Source organism: Acomys russatus, chromosome X (assembly GCF_903995435.1).
Source record: "Acomys russatus chromosome X, mAcoRus1.1, whole genome shotgun sequence".
Lineage (NCBI taxonomy): Eukaryota > Metazoa > Chordata > Mammalia > Rodentia > Muridae > Acomys > Acomys russatus.
The window spans coordinates 93,177,504-93,203,483 of NC_067169.1; the positions used below are offsets into that span (position 1 = coordinate 93,177,504).

Genomic DNA, 25,980 nt, shown 5'->3' on the forward strand with positions numbered 1-25,980 from the left:
CACACGATGTTAATTCTGTCTCACAACTACCACAGGAAATGAGGTGGAGAAGAATCAGCTATAGAAAAACCCAACTGGCTGCAGAGGAAGCGGGAAAGTGGTAGCATAGCCCCACCCTTCGCACTCCCAGGATCCCCAATCCACTCTGGCCCCATTCATGCTAGCCCAATTATACTTCTACTCTAACCTACTGAAGTCAGAAAAAAAGGCAAAGAGCCTATTTCCTGGCAACACTTCACAAGCAAGCCTTGAGTGATTAAAAAGTGCAATCTGCCATAGATAAGATGAGGAGGGCAACACACTCCATGTTTCCTCATGCCTTGCAATACAGGCAAAGAGATAAGAGCAGGGCAAGTATCGTGCGGCTATTGACAGAACTGAAGTAGAAGGACACACTTAAAATGCTCTTCTGCAAATAGCAAATGGAAAACAAGATGCCCCACAGATGATCTACGCTCACTCTGCCTGCTCCTGTGCTTTCACACAGAGTAGTCTCCCAGATGACTGACTAACTCCTTTGGGTTCCTTAGCAAGGCCATATTTTAATTCAGACCTGAGCTATCCTACCCCTGCATCTTGCAATCTGGCTTTCTTTTATCTATCTATCTATCTATCTATCTATCTATCTATCTATCTAGTGCTTGGGATGTCCTCACACATGCCTAGCATGTAGTCTTCTACACCCCCAGGCACATGGCTTTTCCTTCTTTAATTATGAAGTCTGATATGGATGGTTCACTCTAATACTTTACATAAAGAAACACTTCTGTAGGCTTAGGGTTCTCAGTGATCTCTACTGACAACAACAGAAAGATTCAAACCACAGTCAAATGTAAGAACAGTTTGAAGATCAGAGACACAGGTTCTTAAAAGGATCCACCTGGCTATAATTTTAAACTTAATTCTTGCCACTTTCCTCCCATACCATATTTTTTTTTAAAGTTTTTAAACACTGTATTAACTTTGAGGAAGAAATAAAAAACATCTACCTCAGACACCAGAGACACTTACTAGCCCCAACGACAACGCAGAAGTAGTGTACTTCAAACAAAACGATGGCTGGTACAGAAGCCAGGCATGGTGGTGCGGCCCTATAATTACAGCATTGGAGAGGCTAAGACAGGAGGACCACAAGTTCAAGGCCAGCCTCTGGCATGTAATAAAACCTTGTATCAAAGGCAAGAAAGACAGAAAACATATATACAATAATTCTAAAAATAATCTATCTCCTAGATAGCAAATGAAATGGAGTTAAGGAAAAGGAAAACAACGTAGGAAAACTCAATGGGATGGTTGTCCTCTTAGGACATAATTAGAAAATTAGAAAGCAGACCACTACATCTTGAAGCTCTTCTTCCTGATTTAAGTGCTGACCTCCAGTCTATACTCAGAAAGATCCTGGTTATTTGAACTGGTTGTCGATCAGGGTCCCCTTCATTTTTGCTTTCTTGGCTTCCAATTCAGCCTAGAAAGAAAAAAAAAAGTATGCCCTGATATAACACAATAACATGGAATTCTTAATATTTCTTCTTTATTCTAACTGTCCACTCTCCTCTACCGCTCGGTGGACAAGCCAAAAGTGCTTTTAGACTCCTTATTCTTATCAACTTAAAACTCTGGTTCATGAAACGTAATTTAAAAGCATATGTGTATGTGTGTCATGGGCCATGAATCTAGAAAGGTCATGAAGGGGAGAGGAGGAACGCTGGAACATGAGTGCTAAGAAAACAGAGTGTAGACCTGAAACCAGGGAACTAAGGGGAGGGGGATCAGGAATTCAAAGTCAGCCTGGACTAATACTGTCAGGGCTGGGGGGATGGGGGTGGAACCAATCAGAGGGGGCAAGGAGCATGGCAAGGGTGATGGAAAAGTGGAAAGAATGAGAACAAAGGTAATGGAACACAGTTATGAAAATGCCACAATGAAACTCATTACTTTGTATGCCAACCTTAAAAAAAAAAATTTAAAAGTCATTTGTATAGTTTTTGGTGAAGCATCAACTCGGTAATCTCTGGTCAATGAAATAAGCAGCTATTATTATCTAAACATTAGTATCCAAAAAAAAAAAACACAATGAACTTCGACGTGGACAGGAGTTGAAGGAAGAGAGGGTGGGGGTAAGAGCAACCAGAGTGTATATTATCCATCCATACACGAAATTATCAAAGAACAAATTTCATTAATAATTAAAAAAAGAAAAGAAAGTAGGCCCCATCATCCACAGAAGGCAATCCCATGGCTACGGCAGAATACTAGCAGTACTTTAAAAGCAATGAGAGCACCAAATCGGGTACGCTGAGGTCATTCATCTGTACGCCATCGCACCCTGGAGAACACTCAAAAACCTGGCCCTTAACTCCTGACCTCAGAGCACGAGCAACAGAGTAAAATGTCATCCTAGCTAGACCTATCAAATAAGATTTCTAATTTAGGCCTTAGACTCCAACTGCTATTGTAGAGCAGGGCTTATCAACACAGCTAGAGCTCAGCATGAGAACGCTCGCAGCCAACTATACCAGTAAGTCCAAACAGCTTCTTAAAGGCTCCCTCTGCCCCTGCAAATCACTGAAAGCAAGGAATCCAAGCCAGGAGGCCTGAGCCCTTCCCCTCCATGCCACTTACCAGCTCTTGTAGCCGCCTCTTGCTCATGCCTTTGCGCTCCAGCTGTTTTTCAATCACTTTGGCATTCTGTGCATAGGAGTCAGCAACTTCCCTCTATAGGAAAAATAAAGAACCTTGAGACCAGCATACCTATCAAGAGCTACACCAAAGACCTCAGTAGTTATACTACTCAAGGCCAGGAATTGTACCTAACAGCAGGCCTCCCTACACTTTCAACTCTTCATCGTCTCAATAACCCTGAAGAGATCGGGTTTCCATGGCGATCATTTGATAACAACCCTTCGTAAAAACACTTGAAAACAGAAAAGTTAACTGCTGGTATTGCTAAAGACCTACTCAAATCATTAGAGCCAGACTGGAAGGGATTGAAAATGATTCAGTCCAGTACCTCCTTTATCTATTATTTGTTTGTTTTAGAGACAGAATTCTGCTATGTAGTACATGTAGACCCTGAACTTGCGAGCCTCCTGACTAAGCCTCCAGAGTAATGGAATTATAGACTTGAGCTCTCAGGCCTGAATCCAGTTCAGTAGGTTTAAAATTAAAAAGTGATGAGAGGGCCCAAATTCCTTGTTCTCATTTTACAGATGTCCCTCCCATTCAGAGAAGCAGGCATTAGTCCAATAGCATAGAACTTCCTACTAGCAGAGCAGGGTATGAAAGCTGAGCTGCCAATTGTACTGCTCCACAAGAACTCTGACCCTGGAGTCACCTCAATCCCCCTCCCCGATTCCAAATCCCCCGAAAGCAGAAGCACTTACGGCCTCTATCTCTTCTTCCTCTTCATCAATGGTAGACACAGTAACGGAGCTGAACTTGCCCATGTCTTTAGTCCGTTTGGTCATCATAACCTAGAATAGAAGGAAAAGCCATCAAACTAGGGTCACCCCAGAAGAATCCATGAGCTGTATACAAGTGCATTTGTGTGCATGTCTGTGGACAAGAGGGGTATGTGAAGATCTGCCTCTTAAGGACAGGCTGGCTAGCTAAATGGCAATGCTTTGAACCATTACTATTGGGGTTTTTGTTTTTGAAGTTTTTTTTGGTTGGTTTGGTTGGTTTTTGGTTTTTGGTTTGGAGGGGAGGGTTGGTTTTGGTTTTTCGAGATAGGGTTTCTTTGTGTAGCCCTGGCTGTCCTGGACTCACTCTGTAGACCAGGCTGGCCTCGAACTCACAGTGATCCATCCTGCCTCTGCCTCCCTGAGTGCTGGGATTACAGGCGTGCACCAGCACCAGGCAAACAGGTGGCTGAAGAGATACCCAAGGGTGCTAGGAACCAAAGTCTTATCTTTTTGGTTGTGAGCCCAGCCTTTAACAGTTGAGCCATCTCTCTAGATCACTACTGAGGGTTTTTAAGTAGATTTAAAAACCAGTCTAATTCATTGAGGATTTACTTGTTTCTACTCTAAAAAGAAAAATAACTGAAAAGGAAAATAAAAACTACACAATTTCTAACCTCAACTTCTAATGTATATATAAAGCAAATAAATGTCACAGTTCTATGACATCTGCTTATACACAACAATGGCATCTTCTTAATAAATATTTCATTTATAAATGGAATTGTCTTAGGTATTACACCCTTATTTTAAAAATTAGGGGGCGGTGCTACAGCTCAGTGTCGCTTGCCTAACATGTCCTGGGTTTGATCTCCAGCGCTAATTAAATTTGGGGCTAAATGTGTAGTTATATTAACCAGTCTGTGTCCTATGATGATAATTACCTTCTTAGGAGGCTCTTGTTTCTGAGTATATATATTGGTTTTCCCAAAGCCTTGACCAAATTTCACTACTGCTCCATCCACAATGAAGGTCACAGGAGCATTCTTCGGCTGGGACTGGTAGAAGAGCGGCAGTCCACACCTGCAAATGGCAACGTGAGTCTCTGGGAGGCTTCACACTGTACATCCTCAAAGTTTGCAAAAGTAGACTCAGTTTCTGAGAACACTTTTGTTTCTGGCATAAAATGCTTACCCAGAAGAACTTGATAAGACTCAATTAGGGTGCATGTTGAAATTTCTGATCAGATTTCTAGGTCTCTCTCAGAATATTCTGGTTTGGCAAATGGGTGGTAGGGGTGAGGTGAGTGAGGCCTGAGGCTACTATTTTCATCTGCATCGCATGTAATTATTGCCATTAGACAAAGTTTAGGCAATGCTAGCTAATGCTGCCACTCTTCCCAGGCGCTTCAGCACTGCTTTAGGCATTCTGCCACTTTGCTGTTTCATTTTACAGCATCAAGAAAAAATGGACAGAAGCCACTACAGTGTTTGGCAAACACAGTCCTGTACAGCTGCCACTTTCTGAGGCTGACCATTATACTTTCTGAGCTAAAAAAAAAAAAAAAAAGACCTATAAGATATAATAAAAGCCAGCTTCATGAATCCAGTATGGCTAGGAACTCAAATTCTCTCCTATCTTCTACTTATTTTCCTCTGCTTCAATCCCTCTACTCTGAGGCTTTTGAGAGGCAAGACACAATTGTCCTAATATCAAGATTAAACTTAACCACCATGCATAGTTGCTGGCCTGGAGTTCCAGCACTCAGGAGGCAGAGACAGGTAGATCTCTGTGAGTTCGAGGCCAGCCTGGTCTACACAGCAAGTTCCAGGACAGCCAGGGCTATTACACAGAGAAACCCTGTCTCAAAACAGCAACAACAAAAACTGAATTCACTAGTATTCTTACTATTAATAACCTAAAGCTAGAAATTTTGCTTTAAACAACATCCTTTAAGATTCTTAGCTTTACAATCCACATGATACAATTTTACATAATCTTGGAACTAAATGATATTGTGTCACGTTTTACATTATGACCAAGGCAATTCCACTCCAAAAGAAAATACATTCCCACACTAAGACCTGTCTATAATACTCAGAGCAACGGTACTGGTAATAGCCCAAGCTACAAGCAACTCAAATTCACTATGAATGGGTAAACAAACCAGTACAATGGAATACTCAAAATAAAGAGCACCTTGAATGAGTAAATGAACGAATAGGATGGGATAACTCAGCAATAAAGAGAAACAAATGACTGATACACAAGACAGGGTTTCTCTGTGTAGCCTTGGCTGTCCTGGGCTCACTTTGTAGACCAGGCTGACCTCGAACTCACAGAGATCTGCCTGCCTCTGCCTCCCTGAGTGCTGGGATTACAGGCGTGCGCCACCATGCCCAGCTTGAGATGGCTGAGTCTTTAAAGGAGCCTGTGGCCAAACCTGGCAACTTGAGTTTGATCCCCAACACCCACATGGAAAAAGGTGAGAACATTCCACAAGTTGTCCTTCAACCCCTACATGGAAGGAAGGAAGGGAGAGAGGGAGGGAGGGAGGGAGGGAGGGAGGGAGGGAGGCAGGCAAGGAGGGAAAGAGGAAGGGAAAGGGAGAAGAGGAGAGGGAAATGGAGAAGAAAGAGAAAGGCAGACCAGGTATTAAAAAATATGCATTTGGCTGGGCAACGGTGGCACATGCCTTTAATCTCAGCACTTGGGAGTCAGAGGCAGGCAGATCGTTGTGAGTTCAAGGCCAGCATGGTCTACAAAGTGAGTTCAGGGCAGCCAAGGCTACACAGAGAAACTCTGTCTCGAAAACAAAACAAAACAACAATAAAAAACAACAACAACAACAAAAACAAAAACAAAGAAGCCAGGCACTGGTGGCACATGCCTTTAATCCCAGTATTTGGGAGGCAGAGACAGATCTTTGGGAGTTTGAACCTGGTCTACAGAGCTAGTTTTAGGACAACCAAGGCCACACAGAGAAACCTCCATCTCAAAAAAACCGAAAACAAAACAAAACCCTCAAGTTTTTGCCTGGTATAGTGACTCATACCTATAATCCCAGTACTTTGGGAGGCTAGGGTTAAGGATCCAAAGCTCAAGGTTAGCCTGAACCTTGCCTCAAAAGAAAAAAGAAAGAAAGAAAGAAAGAAAGAAAGAAAGAAAGAAAGAAAGAAAGAAAGGCCCTCATTTTCCTTACCTTTGTAATCAGCTGGTCAGGGATGGAATTTAGCTAGTGTCTTTGGGAAGCATATTATTAGCATTTGGTCTGAAGGAGTTGGAGATTACTGAGGCCAGGAGAGACTTATTTTCCTAACACATGCTTTTACTTACTTTGCACACTTCTTCCTGTATTGGCGTTCAATACCCTCAGGTCTGCACAGAAAATGGAAGTTTAAAAATCAAAAGTTAAGAGCAAATCTCATACCCGATTAACCTCTTAGCTCATTTCTTCTCTTCATCACTTAGCATAGTTCATGCCAAAAGCTCAGAAGTTCCTCATTTCATAGATATGCTGGCTAGTTAAGCATGTATTAAATTTACACCTCTCGCATGCATTCCTTCTTTCACAAGCCATGTACTGAACCAACTAATAGCGGTCAGGTATCATGCTAACTGAGCAGAGAAAAGGGTAGCCATATTAATAGTTACAAGAGGGGCTGGACTTATGTTAGCAACAATAATAACCACAATCTAGCAGCAACCCATTGCAGAGCCAACCCTTTGTGTAAATTCTACCAAGCATGGATAGAAAATATTAGACAAAAGTTGTATCAGGGGCTGGAAGATGACTCAATGAGTAAGAATACCTGCTCTGCCAGACCAAGGATTTAAATTAGAATCCCCAGCATCCACACAAAAAGCCAGGCCATGCCAGAACTGGGGGGTTTGAGATAGGCAAATCCTGAGAGTCAGGGGCCGCCAGCCAGCCTAGTAGAAATGACAAAGTTTCTAGCTCAGTGAGAGACCCTGTCTCAAGGGAATAGAATGGAGAGTGACAGAGGAAGACACCTCAACATTCAGATCTAGACTCTGAATGTGCATGCAACACATACACATATCACAAAAGTTGTATCAGTCCTGAAAATATGTATTTTCTTGACATTATCCCCTAAGTAATACAGTATTAATTATATCATAGTGTTTACATTGGACTACGTATTATAAACAATCTGGGCTGATGTTAAAGCCTACTCTCCCAGTGATATAAATGCTCTAACAGGGCCACACTTCTTAATCCTTCCCAACAGTCCACCAACTGGGAACCAAGCATTCAAATATATGAGGCTATGGGGGCTGTTCTCATGCAAACCACCACAGCACCAAATTAGTCTCTATAGAACTTGAACCAGTCTATACTAGCAGCAATATATTGAGAGTTCTGTTTCTCTATTGCCGCATTGATGGTGTATGCTATTTGACTGCAACCTGCTCAATTTCACAGGTGAAAAATTAGATCTTCAAAGGTGCTGTAGCATGTGCCTATAATCATGGCTACTCCGAAGGCTGGGGCAGGAGGATCACAATTTGAGACTCACCTGGGTAACATAGCAAGACTCAGAAACAAAAAGAAAAGAAAATGGGCCCTCCAAACTTGGATTTTCCTCCCCCCTAAACTGAAGCTATACATCTTAGCACCAACATGACAACCATTGTCTATTTTTTGGTGAACCATTAGCTCATATCTTTTCAGTCACCTTTTTCTTTTACATTAAGGAGACGTGCACTATTTATTAATGGGCCCTCCAAGTATTTCTTTCTCAGTTTGTCATTTGTCTTTGTTTTTTTTTTTTTTTTTTTTTTTTGTTTTGATTGTGTGGGAATCTTTAGATTATCCTATAGTCACTGCAGTTAACTTCTCTCTCTTGCTCTCACTCTCTGCCATGTATAACACAGCCAAGACTTCTCCAATCTGAATTCCTATCTGAAATAAGAAATTCCAACCACTTATTCTAGAATCTGCTACCAATCTGTTTCTTCCTTCAAACCACTCTCAAAATAGAGGCAGAAGTGGCTTCTCTTTAAAGAATAAAATCCAAACTCCTAAGAACATAGCTGCAGCATCTTATACACTGTCTGCCTCCTCATATACACTAGCCAAATCAGTCCTCCTCCTGTTTCAGTTCTTTGAAAGAACATGTCCTTTCACACAGCTGACAGCTTACACACATACATGTTCCTCCCTCTACCTAGAATGTTCTGCTCATCACACTGCTACGGTTGTCCTCTTCATCTACTTTGATGCCATTTCATAAGTAAGCTAATCAGAGGCCTTTCCCTGACCACTTTCACTAAGACATTCTCATGTGACCCTCCCTACTAATTACTTGAATTTTTGATGTATTAATTTTCTATCATCTATTCCCTGAGATCACACAGACTCTGCTTTATCACTCTATCGCCAGAGCCGAGCAAAGCACTACATCTAGGAACTGGAGAGAGGGCTCAGCAGTTAAGAGCACTGGCTGCTCTTCCAGAGGGTCCAGGTTTAATTCCCAGAACCCACACAGCAGTTCACAACTGTCTGTAACTCCAGTTCCAGGGATCCAATGCCCTCTTCTAGCCTCTGCAGGCACAAGGTACACATGTGGTAAAATAAACATACACACAGACAAAATACCATATGCATAAAATTAAAAGTACTAGACACACAGATGTACAATAATCAGTGAATGAATTGAAATGAATTAATCTTTGGTTTAGTTTGGTTTTGGTTTTTTGAGACAGGGTTTCTCTGTGTAGCCATGGCTGTCTTGGACTCCCTTTGTAGACCAGGCTGGCCTTGAACTCACAGCGATCCGCCTGCCTCTGCCTCCCAAGTGCTGGGATTAAAGGCATGCACCACCACGCCTGGTGAATTAATCTTAATAAGGAGAAAGCTTTTTCTGCAATAAGATCTTATTGAAATTCCCAGGATGATCTGGAGTTTGCGTATGTATCCCAGGCTGCCCTTTATCTCAAGCGATCCTCCTGCCTTAGACTTCTACATACTAGGGTAACAGTTTTAAGCCATCACATCTGGCTGATGAAGTTAAGTACTTAAATGGAAGAATTTGTAACGGCAGCAGAGGCGGTATCTCCATACTGTCTGAGGAAGTCACAAAGACCTCATGAAGACATTATACTGCTGCCACAGTCCTGATAGAAAATAGGATTTCATCCAAAGGAAATACTCCATATATGCACAGTGTATTCATGGAATTACTACAGAGAATTATTGTCTGAAGTCATTAGGACTTAAAAGTCAAGGATTTCCCACTTTTAGACATAAAAACACTGCCAGATTATTCAATGAACAATCATATACCGATAAATTAGATAACTTAGAAGTTCTAGAATGAAAAAGAATGACATAGCTGGGTGTGGTGGCACTTGCCTGTAAGCCCAGCACAGGAAGGCTAAAGCAGAATTGAGTCGAAGGCCAGCCACCTACATGGTGAGATCCTGTCTCAAAAAGCAAAAAAGTAAAAAGTAACCCAAATTGTCCAAGTTCACTCAAGAAGTAGATGGGAAAGATGGGCCATGGGCTGTGTGCTCGGCAGTCACTGGAGAAAAGGAGGACCACGCAGAATGGACTAGAATCCTGCCTTAGCCAGCAGAAGAGCTTAGAATGAGCCCTTGGTGAAGCTGCTTATGACTAGAGCATGAATGATGTCAAAGGGGCGTGTACTTGCTTGTTGGTAAGTGCTAAGAACTCTGAACCCTAAGAGTGGCCTGGCCATAAATAAGGCACTACTTTCTACACTGAGAAAGGCTATGGCTAAGGCTGATTCACCCCAAAGGTAAGGCTGATTGGATTTCTGGTTTCTACTTCAGTCTAGGGTCACGAAGTAGTTTTCTTGACTAGTTTTATTATGTCACAGGAGCCTAAAGCCTCCTTGTATTAAGTTACTTTCTGTACTAACTGAATAATACATATTAATATATAATATTATATACAGAACTTTATATAAACATTATATATAATTATTACAGTGATCCTAAAAATAGTAGACACTTTCAAAATCAGTTATCTAAATAATGGCTGAAGATAAAGCCTAAGACAAAGTGACACATGTAATCCGAGCACTTGGGAAGTATAAGCAGGAGGACCAGGAACTAAGGTCATTTTCCACTATGTGTCCCATTCAAGGCCTATGCTACATGCGAGACTGCCAAAATAAAACTAAACAAAACAACAACAGAGGTTAAGAGCACTGGCTGCTCTTCCAAGGAACTCGGGTTCTATTGCCAGCAACCACAAGGTAACTCACAAGCATTTGTAACTCCACTTCCAGAAGCATACATGCAGGCAAAAATTCATACATAGGAAATAAAATTTCTAGAAATGAAAAGGCACAGAAAAAGCCACGTGATGATCTAGGTAGATAATGGAGTGATGCATTGTTAAGCCAAGGAACACTAAGGATAGCTGGGGGGGAAATCCAGAAGAGTGAAAGAGAAGGCTCAGAGAGTAAAGCATCTGACCCCAAACTTGATGACACAAGGTATGTCCCTGAGACCTATGCGGTAGAAAAAAAAAAACCATCAAAAGCTGTCCCCTGACCTCCACAGGCAGGCTATGGCAGCCCCAAGCATGCCCCACCCACTACTGCCACACAGCGTACATAAAAGAAAAATTTTAAAAAATAAACAAAAAAATGCCAGGCTTGGTGGTACATGGTCTTAATCCCAGAATTTAGGAAGCAAAGGCAGGTAGATCTTTGATCTCCAGGCCACCGCCACCCCTCCATCCGTCTCCGTGTCTCTCTCTCTCTCTCTCTCTTACATACACACACACACACACACACACACACACACACACACACACACACACACACACACACCACACACAGGCAGTAGGAGGGGGTAAGTCAGCAAGATCATAGCTGACAATTTTCAGACTTCAGGCTCCAAATCTGAGCCCATTAACTTTTGTTTCCTAAAGCTACCCAGGATATGGTATTTTACTATAGCAGATTTAGCATATTAATATACCAGTGTGTTCAAGTGTCTAAGATAGTGCTCAGCATAAAACAGGAGTTCAGAAAATGAAATATTTGCTGACTAGGTGGACTTTATTCTACAGGACAGACCTCCTGTGGTACCAGGCACCTGTGGGTGACTATTCAGCTTTCATACATATTGTGGAGCTCTTTCTTTTTTAAAAAGTGTGTGTGTGTGTGTGTGTGTGTGTGTGTGTGTGTGTGTGTGTATTGGTGCTTTACCTGCAAGTATGTCTGTAGAAGAGAGCATCATACCCCATGGAACTGGAGTTACAGATGGTTGTGAGCCACCATGTAAGTGCTAGAAATTGAAGCTGGGTCCTCTGGAAGAGCAACCAGTGCTCTTAACTGCAGAGCCATTGCTCTAGCCCCTTTCCTGTCTTATTCCCTGCATCCTTAGGTTCTTCGGATTTTGTCCAATTCTTTTGTCTGCTTTGTAAATCTTCAGTCCTCTTCTTTCTTTCCCTCCCATCTGCTTTATCTTGTAGGCATGTAAAAGCTCTCAAGTAAGCCTAGGCTATATATAGCTGAGGATGACCTTGAATTTTTTTGTTTTGTCTTGTTTTGGTTTTTCAAGACAGGGTCTCTCTGTTTAGCCTTGACTGTCTTGGAGTCGTTTTGTAGACCTGGCCTCGAACTCAGTGATCCGCCTGCCTCTGCCTCTAAGTGCTGGGATTAAAGGTATGCGCCACCAAGCCCGGTGACTTTGAATTTTTAATCTGCCTGCCTCTATCTCCCTGGAGTTGGGATTACAAGTGTGTTATTACCATACCCGCTATGTGTCCTACCAAGGATTGTCAATACTCCAACTGGGTTATAGCAGTTATAGCCCTATCCCTTGCTCTACACTTGTTCTATGTAACTTTATCCTCCCCACACACCAAAAATTCCTCAATTTAGATACATACATATCCAACTATGTCACTCCCTCCTTATGAGATGGCTCAGTGACTCAGAGTACACTGCTCTTGCAGAAGACCCAGGGCTCTTATTAGATAGCTGGCAACCACCACCAGGAACTCCAGCTCCAGGGGAATCAAACAGCATCTCCTCACCTCTACAGGCCCCTGCGCTCACAGGGACACATCCCCGCGCGCGCGCACACACACATACACGCATGCACAGGAAATTGATGACAGTCTGTAAATCACCCCCGGCCTTGCAAGCAAACAGAACTTGAGTTTGATCACCTGGAACCTAGCTAAATGCTAGGCTTGGTGGTGCCCTTGTGTAATGCCAGCACTGAGCCAGGCAGCTCCACGAGCCAGGCAGTGTAGACTATTTAGCAAGGTCTAGGCTAGTAAGAGGAACTCTTTCCTTTTTCTTTTTCTTTTCTCGTTTTTTGAGACAGGGTTTCTCTGTGTATCTCTGTCTATCCTGGAACTCACTTTGTAGACCAGGCTAGCCTCAAACTTAGACATCTGCCTGCCTCTGCCTCCTGAGAGCTGGGATTAAAGGCGTGTGCCACTGCTGCTGCCACCACCTGGTGAAACTTTCTTTAAAAAAAAAAAAAAAAAAAAAGCAGAAGGCAGTCGGGAATAAGACCAAGGTGGTCCGCTGGCCAAGCATTCACACACACATGTGCAACAGTTCCCGGCCAAAACACAAACACACACAAAGAATGGCTTTTCATTGCCTTCAGGAAAAGCATTTCACCTTCCTCACCACAGAACGTATGAAGCCTTTTTCTGTAAAACAGTAACCCATGCTCTGGCTATAAAAGAATATTGAAGTTTCTCAAGGACATCATATTTCATGCTCTTAAGGCTTCCAGATTCCCTCCACCTGGACTGTTCCTCCTCTTCCTCCTCCTCCCCTCCCCTCTCCTCCTCCTCTTCCTCCCCCAAGAGCTGGTGTAGCCTTAGGTCAAGCCAAGCACAAATTCCACTATCTTTCAGAGCCTTTCCTTACCACAACACATGTAAAACAACCCTCTCCCACCTCTTTTCCCATAGCCTTTGTTCACAGCGCCAGCACTTCTTTCTATCACAATTAAGAAGCCTGTTTTCTCACTGATTCTTTAATAAAGACTGTGACTTATTCGATAGTCACAGATTTGGTAGCTAGCTCAGTACCTGGCACAAGGCACACATAAGATTATAGGCTGGGGAGGTAACTCTGTTGGGAGAGTGCTCACCCAGGAAGGCTAAGGCTCTCGTCTCCATTCCATCTCCAGCCCTACAAATAATACTGATAACAACAACAAAAGTTACACAGGTTGTACCAACTCATTCAAACCTGTAATTGGAACAACATAGCTATCAAATACCAAGAGAATCAAGTTTCAGTACCATTTAAAGTATAATAAAGAGCCGGGCGTGGTGGTGCACACTCGGGAGGCAGAGGCAGGCGGATTGCTGTGAGTTTGAGGCCAGCTTGGTCTACAAAGTGAGTCCAGGGCAGCCAAGGCTACACAGAGAAACTCTTGTCTCAGAAAAAAATAAATAAATAACGTATAATAAATAATTTGTTGCATTAAAATAAGTTAGGATATTAGCACAAATGCCAAAGTATCAGGCCTAACTGTAGGAGCTGCTTAACACTACATAGGATAATTTACATTCTTCAGAAACAGACCTCAACACAGCAGGCAACTAGAGCACTAAGCCCCTACCTCCGAAGATAGGTAGTCTCCTCATCTTCTGTGTTACAAAACTTATGGGCATGTTTGGCAGCATCGATCACGCGAGACCGGTCCCGGGGTCTCATGGGCAATTTCTCTAATTGACAATCTGAAGGAATGGAGAAAGATTTCGTCACCGAAAATATCTTGAGCCTAGTAACCCATGCTCTGGCCACCAAAGACTATTGAAGTTTCCCAAGGACATCATATCTCATGCTCTTAATGCTTCCAGATTCCCTCCACCTGAACTGTTCCTCATTTTCCTCCAAGAGCTGGTGAAGTCTTAGTTCAAGCCAAGCTTGAACTGAGCGGCGCTGCACGCCTGTAATGCAGGAGGATCAACAGCAAATTCGAGACCAGTCTAAGCTACACAATGAGTTTAAAATCGTCCTGAGCAAACTTAATGAGAGCTTGTCTCAAAGGGGAAAAACAAAAAACGGACAAACGGGGCGGGGGGAGAAACCAAAGGAAGAAAGAAGAAAAAGCCGGACGTTTCGCTGCAGCCGCCGTTTCCCGCCACTCACCCAGCACCAGGACCATCTGGCCGCATAAACAGTAGTAGACGTGAAGGGGCTTCTCGCCGTCATCATATTCCTCGCGGTCTCGGGTGTCGGAGCAAACAACCGACCGGGACACGACTTTCGGCATAGCTCCGCCACAGCAGCCAGAAAACTCGAAAGAAATGAAGCGTCGCGCGGAGATGGCGTCACAGATAAACGCGCTAGACTATTGCTCCACCCAGGTCACGTGTTGGTAGCGGCCAGATTAACTTCCGGAATGTCCCATCCCGCTAACTTGCCCGGGGAGGCGGGGGAGGCGGGGGAGGCGGGGGCGGCGGGGGCGGCGGGGGCGGCAGGAAAAGCGGGGGAGGCTGAGTTGACAGAAGCTCCTAGCTAGGCAGTTAGTTGGGACAGCTTTAGTTATTAACACCCTCGGTGTTATTTAAGTTATTTTTATTTCTATATAGTCATCAATATTGTATTTATTTATTAGCGCACGCGTGTGTGTGTGTGAGTGTGTGTGTGTGTGTGTGTGTGTGTGTGTGTGTGTGTGTGTGTGTGTGTGTTGCGCCCATGTTGAAATCAGAGGACAACTTTCAGGATTTTTTTTTTCATATTCCATTTTTGGGTTTTGGTTTGTTTTTCGAGACAGGGTTTCTCTGTGTAGCCTTGGGTGACCTGGACTCTGTAGACCAGGCTGGCCTCGAACCCACAGAGATCCGCCTGTCTCTGCCTCCCGCGTGCTGGGATTACAGGTGTGCACCATCGCGCCGGCCAGCTTTCTGGATTTTGTTCTTTCCACCTTGTGGATCTAAAAAGATGCAACTCAGATCTTCAGGCTTAGCAGCAAGCACTTTTACCTACTAAGCCATCTCTCTTGCCCATGAATATTTATGAATATATGTAAAACAAATAAAGGACTATACATTACATATATACATATAACCTAGATTTTAAATATACCAGTAAATATTTTGATTTTACTGGCTGTGTTCAGAATGAGTATCTAATGAAATAGGAGCATTTTTTAAATATATTTTTTTTAATTAAAAAAAAACTTATTAATTTATTCTTGTTACATCTCAATGGTTATCCCATCCCTTGTATCCTCCCATTCTTCCCTCCCTCCCATTTTCCCCTTATTCCCCTCCCCTATGACTGTGACTGAGGGGGACTTTCTCCCCCTTTATATGCTCATAGGGTATCAAGTCTATTCTTGGTAACCTGCTGTCCTTCCTCTGAGTGCCACCAGGTCTCCCCCTCCAGGGGACATGGTCAAATATGAGGCACCAGAGTACATGTGAAAGTCATATCACACTCTCCACTCAACTGTGGAGAATGTTCTGACCATTGGCTAGATCTGGGTAGGGGTTTAAAGTTCACCGCCTCTATTGTCCTTGGCTGGTGCCTTAGTTTGAGCGGGACCCTTGGGCCCAAATCTGCCTATCATAATGTTCTACTTGTAGGTTTCTAGGACCCTCTGGATCCTAATAGAAGCTTTTTTCCCCCTGCTGTAATGAGGATTAAACATAGGATGTTTGCACATTCTGGACAAGCATTCTATCACTGAGCTACATCCTCCAGCCCCATTTCTTAAATTCTTGGGGGTTTTTAGATTTTTTTTTTTATGTGCATTTGGTGTTTTGCCTACATGTATGTTTGTGTGAGGGAGCCAGATGCACTGGAACTGTGATCTGCCATGTGTGTGCTGGGAATAGAACCTGAGTCTTCTGAAAGACCAGCCAGTGCTCTTAACCATAATTTTTCAATGATTTATATATTTTTATTTTATGTGTACTAGTGTTTTTGCCTGCATATATGTCTGTGTACCACATTTGTGCCTGGTATCCACAGAAGACAGAAGGGTTTGGATCCTCTGCAACTGCCATTACAGATGAAAGAGCAGCCAGCTCTCTTAACCACTCAGCTATCTCTACATCCCATTTTATTTTTTAAGATTTATTTGTTTATTATTATGGATACATTGCTCTGCCGACATAAACACTCGCAGGCCAGAAGAAGGCACCAGACTTCACTATAGATGGTTATTAGCCACCATGTGGTTGCTGGGAATTGAACTCAGGACCTCTGGAGGAACAGCCAGTGCTCTTAACCTTAACCTCTGAGCCATCTCTCCAGCCCCTACATCCCCTTTTTTTTTAAATGCAGGGTTTCATTATCTAGTACAAGGTAGCACTGAATGCATAATCCCCTTCCCTCTACCTCCTATGTACTGAGATTGCAAGCATGTATTGCTGATTTTTATTTATTTATAATATATTTTATTAATTTATTCATATTACATCTCAATTGTTATCCCATCCCTTCTTTCCTCCCATTCCTCCCTCCCTCCCGCTTTCACCCTATTCCCTTCCCCTATGACTGTGACTAAGGGGGACCTCCCCCCCCTGTATATGCTCATAGGGTATCAAGTCTCTTCTTGGTAGCCTGCTATCCTTCCTCTGAGTGCCACCAGGCCTCCCCATTCAGGGGATGTGGTCAAATATGGGGCACCAGAGTTCGTGTGAAAGTCAGTCCCCACTCTCCACTCAACTGTGGAGAACGTCCTGTCCATTGGCCAGATCTGGGTAGGGGTTTGAAGAGTACTGCATGTATTGTCCTTGGCTGGTGCCATAGTTTGAACAGGACCCCTGGGTCCAGATCTGCCCATCATAATGTTATTCTTGTAGGTTTCTAGGACCCTCTGGATTCTTCTATTTCCCCATTCTCCCATGCTTCTCTCACCTAGAGACCCAATAGGATGTCCTCCCCTCTGTCCTACTTTCCTGGTAAGTGAAGACTTTCATGAGACATGCCCCTTGGGCTAGTGTCCTGATATAAGTGAGTATATACAATTTGAGCCTTTCTGCTTTTGGGTTAACTCGCTCATTATGATCATTTCTAGTTCAATCCATTTGTTGACAAATTTCGGGAATTCCTTGTTTTTAATAGCTGAGTAGTATTCCATAGTGTAAATGTACCACCGTTTCTTTATCCATTCTTCTCCTGGGGGACACTTAGGCTGTTTCCAGGTTCTGGCTATTATGACTAAGGCTGCTATGAACATGGTTGAGCATATGTCATTGTTGTGTGCTGGAGCATCTTCTGGGTATATTCCAAGGAGTGGAATAGCTGGGTTTTGAGGAGACAGTGTCTTCTGCCTTACAGAAGCTTCTCAGCCTCATGAGGTCCCATTTATTAATTGTTGACCTTAAGGCCTGGGCTGTTGGTGTTCTGTTCAGGAAGTTGTCTCCTGTGCCAATGTGTTCTAGGCTCTTCCCCACTTTTTCCTCTAAGTGGCTTAGTGTCTCTGGTTTTATGTTGAGGTCTTTGATCCACTTGGATTTGAGTTTTGTGCAAGGTGACAAATATGGGTCCAATTGCATTTTTCTACATGTAGACATCCAGTTAGACCAGCACCATTTGTTGAAGATGCTATCCTTTTTCCATTGAATAGATTTGGCTTCTTTGTCAAAAATCAAGTGACCATATGTGTGTGGATTCATATCTGGGTCTTCGATTCGATTCCATTGGTCAGCCAGCCTATTGCTGTGCCAGTACCATGCTGTTTTAATTACTGTTGTTTCATAGTACAGCTTGAAATCAGGTATGGAGATTCTTCCAGAGGATCTTTTATTGTACAGGATTGTTTTAGCTATTCTGGGTTTTTTGTTTTTCCATATGAAGTTGAGAATTGAACTTTCAATATCTTTAAAAAATTGTGTAGATATTTTGATAGGGATTGCATTGAATCTGTAAATTGCTTTTGGTAAGATGGCCATGCTGATTTTTTTTTTTTTAAGACACAACTCAAATTCTTTTTTTAAAGCTTAGGCGTGGTGGCCCAGCACTCAGGAGGCAGAGGCAGGTAGATCGCTGTGAGTTCGAGGCCAACCTAATTTACAAAGTGAATCTAGGAGGACAGCCAAGGCTACACAGTGAAACCTTGTCTTGAAAAACAAAACAAAAAAACCCGTTTTTTAAAAAAGATACAATTCAATTTGGGCAACGAGGAAGCTCAGTGGGCAAAAATGACTCCCATGAAGCCTGATGAGCTAAATTTCCTCTCCAGGACGCACACAATGGATAGCAAGAGCAATCTAACTCTCTTAAGCTGTCTTCTGACTTGTGGTGTGCATCTGTACGCGCACACACACACACACCTCTGCCTCCCAAGTGCTGGGATTAAAGGCGTGTGCCACCGTGCCCGGCCATAATTCCTTCTTTTTTTTTTATGTTATAGAGGAGTTTATTAAATGGGCATGGGGAGGAGAAGAAAAGGGGGAAACCCAAAGAGAGAGAGAGAGACAGAGACAGAGACAGAGGAAGAGAGAAAGGGGATGAAAGGGTAAGAGAGAGAGGGTAGAGAGTCCATAATTCACTTTTTAAGAGTGTATTACTAGCCAGGCATAGTTGCAGGCCTTCAATCTCAGTATTCAAAAAGTAAAAGCAACTGAGTCTACACCGTGAGATGCTGTCTCAGAAAAAAAAAGTAAACTAATTCGGTAATAGTTTTTTTTTTTTGGTTGGTTTTTCTGAGACAGGGTTTCTCTGTGTAGCCTTGGCTGTCCTGGACTCTCTTTATAGACCAGGCTGGCCTCGAACTCACATCCTACCTCTAGTCTCCCAAGTGCTGGGATCAAAGGCAAGTGCCACCACGCCCTGCTCAATTTGGGAAAAGTTTACTCAAAGTTGTGTAACTAATACCATCATCAAATTCCAGAATAATTTTTATCATTTCAAAAGGAAATCTCATACCTATTTTAAGTCATTGCCTGCCTTCTTTCCATATTATAGACCTTAATTCATCTTTATGGTTGAATGATATTTCTCTTTTACATTTATTTTTAATTTATATATTCATTTTACATCCCAATCATAGCTCCCTCCCTTCCACCCTTTTCCCCATTATCCCCGCTTCCCTTCTCCTCAGAAAAATGGGAGCCCCCCCCCCACCCCAGCACATCAAGTCATATCAGGACTGAGTTCCTCCTCATCCACTGAGGCCAGGCCAGGAAGCCCAGTTAGGGAGATGTGATCGAAAGCAGCCAACAGAGTCCATGTCATAGACAGTACCCACTGAACCTACTAGGAGACCCACATGAGAATCAAACTGCCCATCAGTTACACATGTGTAGGAGGTATACGTCCAATCCATGCATGCTCTTTGATTGGTGCTTCCGTCTCTGTAAGCCCCCATGGGTCTAGGTTATTTGGAATAGTATTTCATTGTATGGAAATACTTTTTTTTGTTTGTTTATTTATCTGAGCATTAATGGTCAGCTCTTGTTTCCACTTTTTGTCTAGTATATATCATGCTACAATGGGCATTCACATACAACTTACAATGGTCATGTATGTACAGGTCATATTCAGGATGGCTCTTTTCAATTCTTTCAGTTATATACATAGTAGGGAAATGGCTAGATCAAGTGCAAGTCTACATTTAATCTTTTGAGAACCTTCTCGAGTGTTTCAAAACAGTACACAATTTTACATTCCTATCAGCAATGTATGGGGGTTTTATTTCTCTGTAACCATGCCAATAATTATTGTTTTTCTGTCATTTAATATATTATTTGTTTATGTATATGTATGTATGGAACATCTGTGTGGTGCTTGTGAAAGCCGGATGTGTGACCAGTTGCAGTATTCTGCAGCTGGAGTTAGCAACAGTTGTGAAACACCTGATATGGATGTTAGGACTCAAACTGGGGCCCTCAGCAAAGAGCATTAAGTGTTCTTAACAGCTTAGCTATGTCTCTAGCCCCTATTGTCAGTCTTTTTTGTCATAGCCATCATGGTGGGTATGAAGTGGTGCTTCACTGTGGTTTCAATTTGCATTTCCCTGAAAACTAATGATGTTGAGCATTTTTTCATATATCATTTGTACATCTCCATTGAATGGATGCCAACTCACATCTTTTGGCCACTTTTAATTAGTCAATGTGTTACTGACTTGTAACAGTTCTTACAGTGCTGGAGATCAAGCCTAGGCCCTCATGAATTTTGGGTTAGGTTTCTATCATCAAGTCTCAGGGTTCTTAATATATTTTGGATACTAAGCCTTAATCATGTAAACAGTTTTCCATTAGAGGAATCTTGCTGATCTTGTTTGTTCTATGTGTGTGGGCCCATCTTTCATCTTTCCTACTCCAATCCCAGAAAGTTCCCCAACATTCTCTTTCTGGAGGATAAGAGCCTGGGGAAACTTAGAATAAATACATCAAGACAATTCACATTCAATAATTTCAACAGGGGAGGCCTGGTGGCACTCAGAGGAAAGATAGCAGGTTACCAGGAAGAGACTTGATACCATATGAGCATATACAGGAGGAGGAGATCCCCCTCAGGAACAGTCATAGGGGAGGGGAGTAAGGGGAGAATGGGAGGGAGGGAGGAATGGGAGGATACAAAGGATGGGATAACAATTGAGATGTAATATGAATAAATTAATAAAATATGTTAAAATAAAATAAAAACCAGACTATTTATAAAAAAATAATTTCAACAATCCAAGTATCAACACTGAACTATTTTATTTCAAAGAAAGACTTATGTGAAGACTGCAGGAGCTAGTGACTAGAGAAACAAGCACAAGATATACCCAGGATGTACACCAACTGGAATGTAAAGCAATTTACCAAACCTTCAACAAAGATGTATTATTTAAAATATAAGACTCAGCCAGGCGGTGGTGGCGCACGCCTTTAATCCCAGCACTCGGGAGGCAGAGGCAGAGGCAGGTGGACCGCTGTAAGTTCGAGGCCAGTTTGGTCTACAAAGTGAGTCCAGGACAGCCAAGGCTACACAGAGAAACCCTGTCTCAAAGAACCAAATAAATAAATAAATATATCTAAGACTCTTCTTTTTACAAGTTGGGGGATGCAGGGGAGAGATGACTCAGTGGGTGGACGCACTAGCTGCTCTTCCAGGGGACCTGGACTTGAGTTCCAGATCTCACATGGGGGCTCACAGCCATCAATAACTCTAGTTTCAGGAGACTCAACACCCTCTTCTGGCTCCCATGGGCACCAGGCACGATTGTGGTGCACAGGTATAAATGCTAGCCAATACTAATGCATATATCAAAATTACTTTTAACTATTAACATACATTAATTATGCTTAACTATAAGTTTCACTGCAACATTTTCATGCATGTATTTAATGTGTTTGGGTCATATTCACCCTTGTTATTATTTTTTTTCCGAGACAGGGTTGCTCTGTGTAGCCTTGGCTGTCCTGGACTCACTTTATAGACTAGGCTGGCCTCGAACTCACAGTGATCTGCCTGCCGTTGCCTCCTGAGTGCTGGGATTAAAGATGTGCGCCACCACAGATCATATAAATCTTTCGCACTCATTATTGTATCTTGTCCCTCTCCCACCTCCACTGACTTTCTCCCTTGTTGCATAGTTACTTAAAGGAGTGTGCATGAGGAGTTATATGAAGGGTTACTTACAAGAGTGTGGGCAATCTACCCGTGCCTACACCACTGAAGGAAGGCTCTCTCTCTCTCTCTCTCTCTCTCTCTCTCTCTCTCTCTCTCTCTCTCAGGCTCTATCTCTATCTATCTTTTCCTTTTTTTCTTTTTTCTTTTTCTTCAAGACAGAATTTCTCTGTGTAGTCTTGGCTGTCATGGACTCACTCTGTAGACCAGGCTGGCCTTGAACTCACAGAGATCCACCTGCCTCTGCCTCCTTGAGTGCTGGAATTAAAGACATGCACAGCCACGCCCAGCTGGGTCCCACCCCCACCCCCCTCTGCAATCATTAACTGCCTACAGCTCCACAAGAAAGGCTGAGATCTAATGAGCCAGTTCCCCCTCCATGACAAAATGATGAGAGGCAGTAAGCACAGCTGCTGGGAGCAGCAAAGCATGTCCAGAAAGCAGTGTTCCAACTGCTCCCAACCCTTCCTTCAGCTCTTATATTCTTACCCTCTCCTTGAGGATATTTCCTTGTTCCTGAAGTTGATGGTTAAGATGTTCAATGTAGGATGGAGCCTCCAACATTAAGACTCTTCAGCATTTTGACCAGGTGTGCGTCTCTGCAGTAACCATTGCCCACTGCAAAAAGATGCTTCGGCAATCAAAGTTGACAACAGCATTAGCCTATGGGCATAAACATAAATATAAGAAGGTAATTAGGCCAGGTATGGTGGCACACAACTTTAATCCCAGCATTTGGGAGGCAGAGGCAGGCAGATTGCTGTGAGTTCGAGGCCAGCCTGGTCTATAAAGCAAGTCCAGGACTAAGGCTACACAGAGAAACTCTGTCTCCAACCTCCCCCCCTCTCACTGAAGAGGAGGAGGAGGAGGAGGAGGAGGAGGAGGAGGAGGAGGAGGAGGAGGAAGAAGAAGAAGAAGAAGAAGAAGAAGAAGAAGAAGAAGAAGAAGAAGAAGAAGAAGAAGAAGAAGGTAATTAGGTGCCTTGGACCTATGACCTCTCCAGTCTCCAGTTTTAATTTTGTTTTTGTTTTTGTTTTTTGTTTTTTGTGTTTTGAGACAGGGTTTCTCTGTGTAGCCTTGGCTGTCCTGGACTTGCTTTGTATACCAGGCTGGCCTCAAACTTCCAGTTTTAAAATTTTAAAATTTATTAATGTATGTGGTGTGTGTGTGTGTGTGTGTGTGCGCGCGTGCGCGCACGCCCACGCATGCACTATCTGCAAGATAGATCCCAGGAATAGAACTCAGACCATCAGGCTTGGCAGCAGGCTCCATGCTAGCTTTGTCCTCACAACACTCCTGCTTCAGCCTCGTTAGTGTGGAAAACACAGACAAACACCACACCCCTGCCAAGATCGTTCCTCTTGTTGTGTTGGGTTGTTCAAAAATTGAAGCAGGGGCTTTGTGCACGTTAGGAAAGTACTCTCCTACTAGTTATACACCTAGCCCCAAGAATAAGAGAATTATTCATGAAAGTCTTAGAGAATCACAATCGTTGACCCTTAGGTCTTAAACCACTGTCACCCCTTTTATGCCATACTAGTCCATGTTTGTGGATCATCTGTTCTGCGTTAGGCACTGTGCTTCTGGAATCAATTGCAAGTGGTCTCACCCCTCATGTGGCTTAGTCTAGTGCTGAAATTAGAGAGTGGTTTTTTTTTTCTGTAAAGAACTAGAGAATGAATCCCTTAGGGTAGAGGAGCAAGAAACAAAATCAAGAATATAGTCTAGGAATTTACATAAGAGGAAATACATTTTCATAAGCCCTTTATTGAACAAAATCTCAAAATGTAACATATATATAATATATAGATTTACTAATATAGATTCCTGATTAGAAGGATGGCATGCATCGTAAAAAGGAATAATATTTCTCATAGTTAAGGCTCAAGTATTCTTGATCAGTAAATTTAGTTGCAGATATTGATAGAGTAACATTTATCTGTAATAAAATTTTTGCATTTGATCTTTGAGTTTTTCCCACAGAGATAAATACTACCACATACTTCTATCAGTCCACAGGATACTATTTTAATTCAGCACATTAATCACTGAAAAGGCATTTATACAATTCTATTAGTTTATACTCTTTTACTTATTTTTTAATTTATTTAATTATTTTATTCAGATGACGTCTCAATTGTTATCCCATCACTTGTATCCTCCCGTTCCTCCCTCCCACCTGCTTTCACCCTATTCCCCTCCCCTAGATCTGTGACCGAGGCAGACCTCCTCCCCCACTATATGATCATAGGCTACCGTCTCATAGTTTATACTCTTAAAACTTTTACATGTATGGATGTTCTGCCTGCATGTATGTCTGTGCATCACATGTGTTCAGTGCCCACAGAGACCAGAAGAGGGCATCAGACCCCCTGGAACTCCACTTACTGAAGGTTGTGAGATGCCATGTGGGTGATGGGAATTGAACCCAGGATCCCCTGGAGGAGCAGCCAGGGCTCTCAGTCACTGAGCTGTCCCTCTCCAGCCATAATATATACTCTTGATGTTTGTTATTTTTCCTTAGTGCAGGGAATCAAATACATTTACCTTGTAGCATGCCCCTGCATTGCAGATTAATAGCTTTCAATACAAGTTGGAATAGATGCCCCTTAATTGTACAGTTGCACTGATTTCTGAAATAGAGATGTTTTTGCATTTGCATTATGACCTGGAAAATGCTGTTGGAACTATAATATGAGCTTGGGAATCACATTCACTGCAAATTTATATAAGAATGCAAACCTTGGGCTGGAGAGATGGCTCAGTGGTTAAGAGCACTGTCTGCTCTTCCAAAGGACCTGGGTTCGATTCCCAGTACCCATATGGCAGCTCACACCTGTCTGTAACTCCAGTACCAAGGGATCTGACACATTCATACTAATTCACATTAAAAAAAAAAAGACAAATACGAATGCCAACCTTTAAAGCCAGATATGGTGGCACACACCTGTAATCCCAGCACTTGGGAGGCAGGGGCAGGCAGATCTCTGTGAGTTCGGGGCCAGCCTGGTCTACAAAGTGAGTCCAGAACAACCACACAGAGCTATTACACAGAGAAACTCTGTCTCAAAAAAAAAAAAAAAAATTGCAGCCTGGCAGTGGTGGCGCACGCCTTTAATCCCAGCACTTAGGAGGCAGAGGCAGTTGGATGTCCGTGAGTTTGAGGCCAGTCTGGATTATAGAGCGAGTTCCAGGACAGCCAGAGCGGTTACACAGAGAAAGCCTGTCTCAAACGAACAAACAAACAAACCAAAAACAAAAAAAGCAAACCTTTTACAAACATTTAATAGTATATTAATTTATTCTTTGAGAATTTAGGAAAACTTTTGGTGTCTCAGTCCCGAGTTCTAAGAAATTTCAGCTGCTGATCTGCAGAGCTGCAGCTGGCAGGGCAAGTCAGAAGCATTCAATTGCCATTTCTGATAACAGTCAGGGAGCTGACAAAGGCTCCGGCCACGAAAGTGAGTGAATGAACCTCTGCTCTCAGACAGAGTGGAACCCTTGGCTATGAAGATGTCAGGGTGAGATGGAGGTGAAAGAATGCTTGGTTAACTGTGCTACAGGTAATGTGTTCTAGCCTGATAAGCATCTGTACTGGGAAACAACTCGTGGTACTGCTTGCTATGGCAACCTTGCTTCATGAGGAGTCTGGGAGACTCAGTGTCCCCAGATGCAATTCCATTCCTCAATCAGAGAACACTATGCCCAGACAGGTGTCTTGGGGCTAACAAATTACTTTGATCCAGACCCTTGACTTGTCTTGAGTATATAGAGTTCAAGAAAGACAAGAAACTTTTCAAAAATAAAAACAAACAAGTCCACAGAAAATTTAAATGCGTCCACTGTATTTTGTAACTACTTTCAGACACATAACGAGTCAATAAAGGAATCCTTTAATTGAGCCTCTAGAGGATCTGCCTAGAGCCCTCTCTACCCCCCCCTGTCTCTCTCTCGTCTCTGTCTCTCTGTCTGTGTCTGTGTCTCTGCATCTCTCTCTCTCTCTCTCTCTCTCTCTC

General features: G+C 42.8%; 1 protein-coding gene across 1 annotated transcript in view; it reads right to left on the bottom strand.

The window, feature by feature from the left end:
* Positions 1–1,319: 1,319 nt before the first annotated feature.
* Steep1 (STING1 ER exit protein 1) overlaps positions 1,320–25,980 on the bottom strand; it is a 46,277-nt gene continuing 21,616 nt past the window's right edge. The window contains exons 2-9 of the mRNA XM_051142271.1: positions 22,454–22,627; positions 14,537–14,684; positions 14,004–14,121; positions 6,738–6,779; positions 4,346–4,484; positions 3,384–3,473; positions 2,623–2,715; positions 1,320–1,465 (exon numbers count right to left, since the gene is read on the bottom strand). Of these exons, the coding sequence (XP_050998228.1) occupies positions 1,403–1,465; positions 2,623–2,715; positions 3,384–3,473; positions 4,346–4,484; positions 6,738–6,779; positions 14,004–14,121; positions 14,537–14,684; positions 22,454–22,528 (768 nt within the window). The 5' untranslated portion in view covers positions 22,529–22,627 and the 3' untranslated portion in view covers positions 1,320–1,402. The remainder of the gene's footprint in view (positions 1,466–2,622; positions 2,716–3,383; positions 3,474–4,345; positions 4,485–6,737; positions 6,780–14,003; positions 14,122–14,536; positions 14,685–22,453; positions 22,628–25,980) is intronic.